Below are 13,445 nucleotides of genomic sequence, written 5' to 3'. Positions count from 1 at the left end.
GTATGATGGATTTCTAAGTAGTCTGCCCAACAGCTGCCCTGCATCAATATAAACCACATATATACATAATAGAAAAACAGATATTTGTAATACATTATCCCATATCTTAAACTTGACCAGACATAAGTCTGCAATAATGGCAAACATCTCAATACACATGACAGGATCCTGCAATATAATTACAGCAATAGCATATATCCTTCAAACTTTGCTTTATAACAAATGCCTGATTAAGTAAACATTGAAGTCTTTTTCACTTCCTCTAGCTCTACTCTATCTCCCTTCTGATGCTGACAAAATAAAATGTGGTACATATCCTTCAACTTTACATTATAATATACTAGTAAAAAAGGCCCGTTTCTGACTGTAATGAAACGGGCGCTAGCAAGGTTTTCCTGTGAGTGTGTATGTTTGATAGAGTGTGTGTGAGAGTGACTGTGTGATAGGGAGTGAGTGAATGTATGTGTGTGTGTGTTTGACAGAGAGTGAGTGGGAGTGGGTGGCAGGCGGTTTAGAGTTTGGTCAGCGTTGTTGTGTTGTGTGGGCTGTTTGTAAGAGTGCTGGTAGTTTTTTTTTTTTTTAAGTTTTGAGGAGAGATGCAATGAGTGTGTGTGAGGAACTGAGGGGTGGAGGGGTTACCATTGCTGGGGAGCGGGGTGTCAGTGATTGAGTGTGGAATACATAGAGTGTGAGTGCCCATGTATCTATGTCCTGCATCAGTGTGTGTGTGTGAGTTTGGGGTGGGGAGGGGTGTTAACTGGGATCCTGGTTGGAGGTTGCTTAGCGTTGAGTGAGTGGCGATGTTGTATCCATGTCGTGTGTGTGTGTGAGATTGACAGGGGGAGGGGGGCTGGGAGGCAAAGGGGGGAAGTGGGAGTGGCCATGTTGTATCCATGTCCTGTGTGTGTGAGATTGACAGGGGGAGGGGGGCGTAGGGATCTGGTTTTGGCTGACCTCATGTGTCTGGCAGTGGTGTACCAAGGGGGTAGCGTTGGGGGCGGTCCGCCCCGGGTGCATGCCGCTGGGGGGGGTGCATCGGCGATCCACCCCGGGTGTCAGCGCCCCTAGGAACGCCACTGGTGTCGGGGCTCATTGTGAGGGAAGTGAGATGTGTGTCCATGTTTTTTTACAGCAGCTTAGCAGTTCTTCTGTTTAGATTGACAGGGGGAGGGGTGGGGGGGGGGGGGGTTGTAGGGGGTGGTGTGGTGTGATGGGGGGGAACTGGGATCGTGCATCAGTGTGTATGTGTGTGAGAGGGTTGATGGTGGCAGGGTGTGAACTGGGATCTGGTTTTGGCTCACCTCATGTGTTTGGGCTAATTCTGAGCCAAGTCAGATGATTGTCATTTTTTTTTTTTACAGCAAGTTGGGGGTTGGAAAGGGTGGAACTGGGATCGTTCATCAGTGTGTATGTGAGTGAGAGGGTTGATGGTGGAAGGTAGGGGCAGGCTTTGCTAATTGTGAGGCTGCAGTGTATTTCTGTGTTGGTGTGTGTGCCAGTATCAGAGGAGAGTATCAGAGGTGGGGGCAGGGTTTGGAAACTGTGAGGTTGCATTGTTGTATTGCTTTTTGAGACAGATTTTTTTTTCAGCCTTACCTTCTTTGTTTGTGCTGGCTGTGGTCCTCTGCCTTCCGTTTACTTGATGGGGTTTTTTTTTCTATCATTCATCCTGTCTGAGTGATTGAGTCCTTATGGGTGTGGCTTGGTGGGCGACCTTCCTTGTTTCTCCTCGCTGTCCTCTTTAGAGATTGACAGGGGGAGGGTTATAGGGTGTGTGAAGGGGGGGAACTGGGATCGTGCTGTGAGACAGAGTTTGTTTTATGTTGTTTCTCTTGGCTGTGCTGCTGTCCGTTCCATTTGCTTCAGCTGGGTTTTTTTTTCTATCACTCATCATGCCTCAGTGAGTGAGTCGTTAGGGAGGGGGTGTGGCTTGGTGGGCAACCTTCTCCAGCTGTCCCTGCCCTTCGTGTCAGCAGGTTTTTTTTTTTTTTGTTTTCGATCACTGAGGCTGCCTCATGCGATTGGTTGAGTGTCATTGCTCCGCCCCCGACATCATAACGTTTGACATGTGGGCGGGGCAGACACTCATGGAGCAAAAAGCGGTCTCAGCCACCTCACTTTAGAATGTTGGGAAAGTGAGGCTTCATTAGAATGTTGGAGGTGCGTTTTATATAGATAGATGTTTCTCTACAGGTTGTAAAAGCGAGCTTAATCAAACACTCAGGTATGCTTTTTCAAAACCCAGGTTGACAACGGACCCAGCCTACACAAAACATAGCCCCAGACCACTTCAGCAATCCCAGGAATCCTGACACTTGGAACCTCTTCGCTTTTGAAAGCAGGGTACGCAATTAACATATCTAACCTCTTTGAGCTGCAGCCCTGCCTTCACTGTTGCGGCTTCCAAGTCCCGACCAGTACTTCGGTGGCCTGAAGGCTGAAGCAAGAACCGTGAGCTGCAAACCTCATGCTTGTGGCAGAAATTTCCTTGTGATACCGGTCTGCATGCTGTGGGGAATGGAGGTAAGGCAAGGCAGGCAGAGAGCTCTTGTTTTTTTTAGCTGCGTGTGTGGCTGTGAGCAGAGCCAATGAGGTGGAGCCCTTGCAATTTCCTTAAGCCTAAGACAGAATCGATTGGTGGATCAGGCGAAACTGGGTGGGCCTGAGCCATGATTGGGTGGGCCTGGGCCCACCCAGGCCCACCCGTAGCTACGCCCCTGTATATCCTAATTGATTTTGCATTACCCATCTTGTCCCTATCTATATATCTGCACTGGGCTTGTCTGCTACATAGTAAGATGTTTTGTTGTATATGTAAGAATAGCATCTTATCTATGTTAGTTGAATGTTTTAATGCATGTTTATTAGGTTGTGAGGGAGTCTATAGGATGCTGCCCCTCTTCCTTGATTACACTCCCTCACAGTGTCAGAGCCACAAAGGGTGGAGCTAGGACAGCATAGTCCAGGAAGTATAAAACCTAGGCCATAGCTAGGTTAAAGAGGCCCATAGGGAAGAAGCGACACCCAACTGCATTTGCCTCCACCGCCTATGTGTGAACTGCAACTGCTACTGATAGGTCAAATTCAACTTGAACCCTTGCAACTTTGGACTTTGTCTCAAGTAACTGCTTGAGACTAAACTGATAGCTCTGGGGAACCAGGCCAGACATAAGTAAAGTATACTGCCATGCTGAGAAACAGTTATGTACATCATGATCCTGCAGGAGCAGGCCACTGGAGAACCTTGCTACACGCAAGAACCCTTTTTGTGTTTTACATTTAAAGAACATTTTTGTGTTTATTTTCTTCCTCCTACCTGTGAATGGAACAGGACCCCTACCTCATACTTATAATAAATCGTATTTCCTTTCACCTGCAACCGCTGTGTGGTGCTGTCTTATCTGGGCCCACCCTTCTTCACGTTACCACACAGGTGTTCACTGGTATTATGCTGACATCATTCCATATCTATATTATTTGAATGTACTTCCATGCTGTCTATTATGACATTTGTTTTGTACTGACATTTATCATATTTCTGTTATATGATTGGTCTACAGTGCTGTTAAATGTGCACATTTCTGACAGTATTTCATGTTAGTCCTATTATTAGGGTTCAAATTGCCATTTCCAAGTTTACCTCATTGTGTTTATATTTGGTCATTTTACTATTGCTACGCTGTTAAATTGTAAGTTTTATGTACCTCCTGTACACCACCTTAGGTGAATCTCTTCAGAAAGGCAATAATAAATCCCGATAAATAAATAAATATGTGTCCATAATTTAGGTGCAGGCACTTACGCTTTAGGAGTATTTCACGGTGACGTAATTAGTACTAAAGCTACACCAACTACTACTACTACTTAACACTTCTATAACGCTACAACGCATACGCAGCGCTGTACACCATACACATAAAGACAGTCCCTGCTCAAAGAGCTCACAATCTAAATAAGACAGGTAACAGACAGAACAACTAAGGGGTAAGGGGAATTAAAGAGGAGGGGATAAAAGGTACACCAAGAGAATGATGTGCTCCCTGATTCAAAAGGTACTTACAGTATTCATAAGTGTGTCCCCTACCCCACCCCAGCTCCACCCACACGTACACCCCCTTGCAAAATACACACTATGCAAGATAGGTTCATATTTACAAAATAGGGCTTGGCGCAAGTTTGGCACATACATGCATATACGCACACATACACACGTTTATGCTAGTATTTGAAACATCTACACATGTCTACATGTTTGCATCTATTTTTAGATTTGCCCCTTAGTGCATAGCACACTATACCTTGGCACGCATGCTGAGCTTTAGTATATAGGCACCCATACATCAATATATGTACCAGGTTCTGGAATAAAAGGTTTCTGAACTTACCAATAACATCGGTCAGGCCTCTGACTTCTCGAGCTGCAATCTCAGATTCACTTTCTTGAGTTTGCTTAATTATAGCAGTCATATATTCCCTAAAATTATAAAACAGAGGGAACACAGTTGCTTTATTTTCTACATTCATTATGGGAAAATGCATTCAGAGCTACAACGATCCTGGGAACGCCTCTGGAACATCCCTAACCACATCCCCATATAGTTACACGTTATTTAATGTTAGGCCCATGTCAGGTGTGCGTGTAACATCATAGGCACATATACAATGTGCGCCTAACCCCCAATTAAGCCCAATTAGTTCTGATAATTAGCTGTTACCTCCCAATTATCAGTGCTGACTGACTTGTTATTCAATTTGTTTTTGTTACATTTGTACCTCGCGCTTTCCCACTCATGGCAGGCTCAATGCAGCTTACATGGGGCAATGAAGGGTTAAGTGACTTGCCCAAAGTCACAAGGAGCTGCCTGTGCCTGAAGTGGGAATCGAACTCAGTTCCGCAGTTCCCCAGGACCAAAGTCCACCACCCTAACCACTAGGTACACACACACACAATTTAACCCAACTCTAGGTACCATGAAAAAAATTTGGGGGATGATGTGCACAATCCATGTGACCGCTTTATTACTGCATGAATACGTAACGTACACCTACATAAAATGCATGGACGATGTCCAGTGTGTTTTCCTGCAGTTCTTGAATTCCTGGACCATGGGAGTGCTGATCACGACAGTTATAGAAAGTTATTGCTGACAAACTCTACTACTCAACTGTTGTGTTGGCACAGCCATTGTAAGAACATGAAAACTGAACCTCAGCTTTCTACTCTTCACAGAATACTTAATTTCCATTCAAGATCACTAAATAGCTCACAAAACCTTTCTGGGGTATTATTTATTTATTTGCACTAAGATATGTTAACCCTTTGAAAGCTGATTACTTCTGAAAACTCCTTAGAAACCTTGATTCAACAGCTCCAGACAAACCAGCTGACAGGAGCTATAGGTTTAATAATGACCCTCAGTAGACCAAGATAATTAAATACGTACCGGTAGAAAACTGGGTTCTCAGTGAACCAGTCATTGGGCATGCTCTCAGTCCACACCTGCTGGCGGGGAGACAAGAGAGCTCCAGTTCGCGTCTCCACATCTCTGACCAGGGGGATCCTGAAACTTTCCAAAGGGAATACATGATGTGCAGCCCTGGTTCGTGCCTCTCTCAGTGAACGCACCAACTGCACCTTTATGCAAAATGCAAGAAAGATATCACAGCTGCCTCTCCTGCAGTTGGAGATGATTACACATGCAGAAAACAAAAGCTAAATCTGATAATATATTTTTACGAAATACTGTGTATCAAAATTTTCTGGAATCAGGAGAAACATAGGGTGCTTCCTACACCTTATATGAAACATGAGAACGAGCAAATTTAGGTCCCCGTTTACTAAGGTGCACTAGAGGCGCGCTAGGCTTTTTAGCGTATGCTAACCTTTAGCGTGTGCTAATTTTTAGCACGCACTAAAAACGCTAGCACACCTTGGTAAACAGGGCCCTAAGATTAGTTTAGCTTTACAAAAAATTTTTACCTAGCTTCTGAGAGAAAGTAGAATAAATACTGGAAAACGGGCCAGTCCAGTGGCAGTGCTGTGGCATGTGAAGGACTCTCAGGGCTTCCACTTGTAGCAATGACTCAAGCATAGGATGATAAAAGGCACTGTTCACAATCCTTGGAGGAAATGATTCCAGTCACTGTGCAATGGTGACACTGAGTGGCTCAGGGGCCCTTTTACAAAAGCCGCAGGAGGGCTAACGTACACATAGCGTGCGCCAAATCGGTACTACCACCAGGGTAGCGCATGCACCTGGCAGTAATTCTGAGTTTGGAATGCGCTAAATCCCGCGGTAGAAAATATTTTTTCTATTTTCTACCGTGGGGGGTGTTCCCGGCGGTAATCAGCAGCGTGGCCACGTTGGCGTGGCCTGGTTACTGCGTGGGTAGCACGTAAGCCCTTACCGCTAGGCACGCGTTAGTTTTAATTTTTGCACATGTCTATTTCCTGGCCCATTAAAACATGGCCTTTTTCCCCAGCCATGGTAAAAAGTGGCCCAGCGCACGCCAAAAAGACATGCCCACACTACCGCAGGCCACTTTTTACTGTGGCATTATAAAAGGACCTCTAAATTAGCAGTTCATGATCACAGGAGGGATCTCTGGTGCTTGATGTTCAGTGAAAGTTTGTCACTGCAATGAATAGACTAAAGTGGGACAGGAGGGAATATATCCCTAAACATTTGGAAATGAAAGCTCATGACATCAGATCCCAGGCTCCATTTCAACTGAGCTGGAAGCCCAAAGAAACAGAAGGAAAATGCACAGGAAAAAATAGAAAAGAAAAAGGACTACTGGAAGTGAAAATAGAAACTGCAGGCTGTACTCTGTTAATTTTCTTTTAAAAAACTGAATTATTTGGCTTACTATAACAGTATATTAATATCAGAGAAGTAGCTGTTGTGATTTCATCCTGGATACAACTCTTGTATGGGTGACACTCAAGGCCAAATTTAAATAGCAGGTAAAAGTAGGGCGAAGCAACTTAGTACAAAAAAAGAAGGATGGGGCAAGCAAAGTAGTGTTTGAAAAGCCCTGTGGGACCTTTAAATTCAGCCCATTTGGGTAAAAGTTCAAAACCACATTTTGTACAATTTTTTTTTTTTTTGCTTGCATGTTATCTTCTGTAGAATTTCTTCCCCTCCTGCAGTTGTAAGAAATGAAACGTTTGGGCAAAAGATGCCCTGTTTGAAAATTGAGCAACCACACAGGCTTGCAAGACTTTTCTATTTTTACTGTTTAATCTGGTGGAGGACAATTTTATAACAGGCTACCTAACTTTTGTGGCAGATATATTTATTTATTTACTGCATTTGTATCCCACATTTTCCCACCTATTTGCAGGTTCAATGTGGCTTACATAGTTTTGTTATGACATTGTCATTCCAGGATATCAGATACAATTAGTGATGTGCAGAGATTAAGTAAGGGAAGAAAGAAGGGGGTGATTAGGGTTGAATATAGAAGGTGAACTTTCAAAGCTGGGTGGGTTGGTGAAGTGGATTAGTGAGGTTATAGGTTCTCTTTGTAGGCCTTGTTGAAGAAATATGTCTTCAGAGATTTGCGAAAGTTAGTTATTTCGTCGATTGTTTTCAGGTCTGTAAGTAGTGCGTTCCATAAGTGCGTGCTCGTGCATGAGAAGGTAGTGGCATGCATCAGCTTGTATTTTAGTCCTTTACAGCTGGGGAAGTGCAGATTGAGAAATTTGCAAGATGATCTTTTATAAAAAAGGAATAAATGCACCTAACTGCTTTTTTAAAATTAGCCGCAGACAAGGCTGGTGTTAGACACACAGGACAGAAATTGGGGAAGGGGCTCCAAAGCCCACCCACAGGCTACCTTCAGTTTGAGGCAGACAGAGGGCTCCCTGTGGCATGGGAGCGCAGGGCAATTGCTCTTGTTACCACTTCCTAACACTGGCCATGGAGATATTTACATCTGCTCTGAGGCTCATGAAAATGTCCTGAAATATTTTATATCCTACTACGCAGATTTTAGAAAAGACATATCAATAGAAATAGAATAAAATTTCCCACCTATTTGTAGGCTCAATGTGGCTTACATAGTACCGGAGAGGCCTTTGCAGGCTCCGGTGTGAACAAATACAGGGTGATGTTGTGGTAAGATCAAATTCATGTGGCACAGCCACATTAGGGAATCGGAGAACGGAAGAGTTGTGTTATGTCCATTACGTGCTTTAGTTTGGTTGTGTTGCAGAGATTAGGCATTTAAGTTGGATCAGTAGGGTGGGCATCAAAATAGAACATAGAAAAGAAAATAAGATGATACCTTTTTTATTGGACTAACTTTAATACATTTTTTGATTCGCTTTCGAAGGTAGCCCTTCTTCGTCAGATCAGAAATAAGCAAATGTTGATATTGATTACCTTTGGAAATGGACTAACACGGCTAACATATCTCTCTAGAAAAGACATACAAATCGGAATTGAGGTTAGGACGTGTCAACTTCTGCATGAATAAATATGTCAATAAAGATGAACCGGTTGATGTAGTGTATCTAAATTTTCAGAAAGCTTATGACAAAATAACGCATGGAAGACTCCTGAGAAAATTAAGGAGTCATGGGATAGGAAGCAATGCCCTTCTGTGGATTAAGTATTGGTTATTGGATAGAAAACAGAGGGTAGGGTTAAATGACCATTTTTCTCAATGGAGGAGAGTGAATAGTGGAGTGCCACAGAGATCTGTACTGGGACCGGTGCTATTCAACATATTTATAAATTATCTGGAAATTGGAATGACGAGTGAAGTGATTAACCCCTCTGTTTACTAAGCTGCGCTAGCAGCCGCTGTGCACTAATTCCAACATAGCCCAATCACTTAGAATGGACTGTGTCAGCATTGCCGCAAGGCTTAGTAAACATGGGGGTAAATTTACAGATGACATGAAACTATTCAAAGTTGTTAAAACATATGCAGATTGTGAAAAATTGCAGGAAGACCTTAGGAAACTGGAAGACTGGGCATCCAAATGGCAGATGAAATTCAATGTACACAAATGCAAAGTGATGCACATTGGGAAGAATAATCCAAATCATAGTTATCTGATGCTAGGTTGCACTTTAGGAGTGACCTAAATATCACTGTAGACAATACACTGAAATCTTCTGCCCAGTGTGTGGCAGCGGCCAAAAAAGCAAACAGGAAACGAGGAATTATTAGGAAAGGGATGCAAAATAAGACAATACAGGGGTGTTATAATACTCTAACACCCCTGTATTGCTCCATGGTGCGACCTCACCTTGAATAGTGTGTTCAGTTCTGGTCGCCTTTATCTCAAAAAAGGTATAGCGGAATTAGAAAAGGTTCAAGGAAGAGCGACCAAACTGATAAGGGGGTTGTAACTGCTCCCATAGGAGGAAAGGCTAAATAGGTTAGGACTCTTTAGCTTGGAAAAGAGATGACTGAAGGGGAATATGATTGAGGTCTACAAAATCCTGAGGGGTGTGGAGCGGGTAGAGGTGAATCAATTTTTCACTCATTCAAAAAGCACAAAGACCAGGGGACACTCAATGACATTGCATGAAAATACTTTTAAAACAAATAGGAGGAAATATTTTTTTCACTCAAAGAATAGTTCAGCTCTGGAACTCTTTGCTGGAGATGTGGTAATGGTGGTTAGCATTATCTGGGTTTAAAAAAGGTTTGGACAGGTTCCTGGAGGAAAAGTCCATAGTCTTATTGAGATGGGCATGGGGGAAGCCACTGCTTGTCCTGGGATTACTAGCATGGAATGGCACAATTGATTAGGTTTCTACCGGGTACCTGGGACCTGGATACTGGGCTAGATGGATCATTGGTCTGACCCAGTATGGCTGTTCTTATGTTTTTATGTTCTACCAGGATCTGAGGATGCAGAGTCTGTTTGAAATACATCTAAAAATGGATCTGTATATGTTGGTTACAAGCATGTAGTGGTTTTGCTGCACAAAACAAGCAATTTTCTATAACCTAGACACCCCTGGGGAGCCGGCGTAAACCCTGCTGCTGACCTTGGAGGACATAAATGTGAACTCCTCCTTTTTGCCCCACCCAGAACACACCCCCTTACCATATGTATGTACTCAAGTTTGGACATGTGTATCCCAGCTTCCTAAAACTTGGATTTAAATATGTATGCAACATACAGGTATGAATGCTGATTTATGCTTATCCAAAACATGATTAGAGTTCTAAAATGACTGCTTATGGGCATAAGTCCAAACTCTGTTCCAACTCTACCCAGGAATGCCTCCACTAATTCCAGGTAAAAGTATAAATTAGGAAGCTGTTAGTACACTTTTACCCATGTACAGCATGGCCAATTTTATGAGCATCAGTTTCTGCATGCAAAATACTGTTTTACCCACATAAATGACTTACAAAATTACTCTCATAAAGTTAACTGAAATGAAAGATTATTGATAAAGCAATGTATCATTATCAAAATAAGTTTTTTTTAAATTATACCTCAGCATCAAAAATCTGTCTATAAACTCTCCCACTAGGAACTACATGTGATTCCCCCACCATCGCCATGCTGTATCAGTATCAGAAGGCCCCTGGCCCTTGTTTTATTTGCCCATAGAGATTTCCTGTACCTGCTTTAAAAAGAAAAAGAAAAAAAAGCGTGAAGTTGGTTATTTTATTGTGAAAAATCATCTAAACATCAGTAGTTTCTTATAAAACCATAAACCCTACTTGCAAACCCTCTCCCTACATAGATATTCTTGGCACAATGAGCTCAGCAACACACAACCCACTGCATGACAATTGACAACTCAGGAGATGGGTGCACTGTGAGGAGTTGCAGTGTCTTCAGTAAGAGCAGGCACACAGTGCTTCAAAGGGTTGTAGCAGTGGCACTGTGGGAACTGCCCCCAGCACATGTAGATGACACCACTCAATGCAAACTGACTCATCGGGCAAAAAATCTGCCCACCACATAAAGTCAGACAGAACTGTTTTGGGAATATTGTCTAAAACCACCATCAATCCATCCGAGGGTCTCCTGAGCTTGGCTCTTCTGCTGCATGCTGCACTACAGATCAATGAATGACTACAGATCAATGAATGGTGTGAAAGCTGTAAGTCTGCAGATACGCAATGTTGTGCTGAGCTTGCACACCAGACGAGTACTGCTGCAGGGATGAGTCCAGATGACATTTAACAACCGGTAAAGTTCAGCCTTTTAAAGAGACTGTTTCCTGCCTTTTAGCAGCAATACAATTTATGCAACTGTTGGAGAAAGAAGGCGATAAAATCTATGATAAGTTCAATAACTTAAACATTTCATTCCCTATTGCACTGACTGAGTGCAAAAAGATAGCAAGACACATGCATTCGGCTGTACTCTCACATACTAAGCACCCCAACTCACACGCATTCGGGGATGGGGGGGGACCGGCCTCCCTCCCCATTATCTGTCATCTCTCCCACTCTCCTCCTGTTGTCCGCGATATGGCACCGAGCTCTCCCTCAACAACCGCCCCCCCCCCAAAAAAAAAAACAAAAAACACATACCTGAGGTAGCCCACTAACAATCCTACGGCTTTCCTTCTCCTGTGCCCCGCCCCCTATGATATACACAACACAAGGAGGTTCTCCTTGGATACACACAACTCTCCCTCTGAATGAAGAAGGCTGGAAACAGGAAGTTGCGTCAGAGCAGAGTTCTGCTCCGTACAAGTATGCATGGATTAAAAAAAAAAAGAAAAATATATATATATATATATGTATGTAACTGCTTTACAAATATTTATGGGGGAACGGGAAGCTCTGTGAAGAATCGGATGCGTTTTTGTACTAGCCATAGTCCGAAGATAATTAGCCGTGTCATGAGGAATCTTCGTTTTCATAGTAGAAAAAGATATAAGCCACTATCCATTGATAAAGTACGCTTTGTGACTGGTTGAGGCAGGAGCCGCTCTCGTACAGAAAGAAATAACTGACATAGGCGGCCTGAGGCTGTTGTGCAAAATCTAAAGTATGCAATCGAGGTTGGTTAGCATCAGTATGAGCAGGTGGACAGAATAAGTATTATTGATTGATTTAAATGAAATGGAGAGTAGACACCACCTTGGGAAGGCATTTTGGGCGTGATCGAAGGAGTATCTTGTTATGCAGTATTTGAGTATATTGTGTACACGCACTTAACTCACCAATAGCGTGCTGATGTGATTGTAATCAGCTTTTTCCATGTGATATATTCAGCGACAAGCTATTAGTTGTTCTCCTTTCTTTCCTCTCCCCTAGCATTTCCTTTCTCTCCCCAGATCCTGGGGGAACTGAGTTCAGTTCCCTCTGCAGCTCTGTATGACCCAGGGCAAGTCACTTAGCCCTCCATTGCCCCAGGTACAATACTAGATTGTGAGCCCATTAGGTACAGTACCAGTATCTGAAAAAGAAAGTTTTATAAACCACTTAGGTTTAGGCAGTATATAAATACTTAAAAATAAAAAATTTTAAGGTATTGTTTTTGGAAGCCCTAGCTGTTCTGGACATACCGTATTTTAGTTGCTTGTTATAAAGACCCATATACAAGATGTTTTAATGGCCAGTATGATCTATTACAATGGCATGAATAACCACAGCAAGATTCCCCTTAGACAAATGAGATTGTTGAGTCTACCGCCATCAAATGGTAAAATGCAGGTTAGGTGCAGTTTGTAGTAAGAATTGTATTTCTCTTTGTGTCTCAAATTATCCAATATGACCTAATTTCACACTCAAATTTCTAAGTTTGACTGGAATGATCCTTCTCCCACCCCCCAAACCCCAGCATCATGTCTGTTTACTAGGATGATCCAATCAGAATCTCTTAAACATAGAAACTATATTTTCTCCATATTGATCATCAGGCATCTTCATAATTCACACTGCCACCTGGGCCTTTATTAAGACTCTCAAGTGTTAAATTGGTGGCCTAAACCAATAGTGCTAGAATCTGAGTATCTGCATTGGCATAGAACAGAAAACCAAAAAATCTACTGATTAAACACTTAAGTCTTTGTATGGCTTTTGTTTAACTTAGAGCAGTGGGAGGTGTATCGCCAAAAAATTTGGCATACTGCAAATGTTTGTATATTACAAGATTTAATGAATCGTCCATCTGTGGCACTGCCAAATCTAGGCAACATACAATTCCATATCATCAAGCTGATCAATCCATAGACTGGTGGGTTGTGTCCATCTACCAGCAGGTAGAGATAGAGAGCAAACTTTTGCCTCCCTATATGTGGTCATGTGCTGCCGGAAACTCCTCAGTATGTTCTCTATCTCAGCAGGTGGTGGTCACACACAGCAGCAGCTCTGGCTAGGCCTCCAAGCCTAATTTTTAGGTTTTGTTGAGTGCCGGGGGTTGAGGGCTCTTCTTGAGCAAGTGCAAACCTGGTGGCGCCAGGTCCCTCCTTTTCTCCCCCCTCCCGCTGGCTCCGTTAAAA

General features: G+C 43.0%; 1 protein-coding gene across 4 annotated transcripts in view; it reads right to left on the bottom strand.

Moving 5' to 3' along the window:
- The window catches only part of CCDC180 (coiled-coil domain containing 180), a 153,611-nt gene extending 141,971 nt beyond the window's left edge, over positions 1 to 11,640 (bottom strand). For 3 of the 4 annotated variants that reach the window (XR_003942606.1, XM_030207751.1, XM_030207752.1), the window contains exons 1-4: positions 11,527 to 11,640; positions 10,474 to 10,607; positions 5,445 to 5,635; positions 4,386 to 4,474 (exon numbers count right to left, since the gene is read on the bottom strand). Coding sequence is in view for 2 of the 4 variants with exons in the window: in XM_030207751.1 (XP_030063611.1) it covers positions 4,386 to 4,474; positions 5,445 to 5,635; positions 10,474 to 10,542 (349 nt within the window). In the remaining 2 variants the exon portion in view is untranslated. Of the gene's footprint in view, positions 1 to 1,596; positions 1,688 to 4,385; positions 4,475 to 5,444; positions 5,636 to 10,473; positions 10,608 to 11,526 lie in introns of those variants that run through there. The other variant, XM_030207753.1, reaches the window with a different exon arrangement.
- Positions 11,641 to 13,445: the final 1,805 nt, after the last annotated feature.

The sequence above is a fragment of the Microcaecilia unicolor genome, chromosome 6 (assembly GCF_901765095.1).
Source record: "Microcaecilia unicolor chromosome 6, aMicUni1.1, whole genome shotgun sequence".
Lineage (NCBI taxonomy): Eukaryota > Metazoa > Chordata > Amphibia > Gymnophiona > Siphonopidae > Microcaecilia > Microcaecilia unicolor.
The sequence above is the reverse complement of the archived record's forward strand: the minus strand, read 5'-3'. Positions and strand labels throughout refer to the sequence as shown.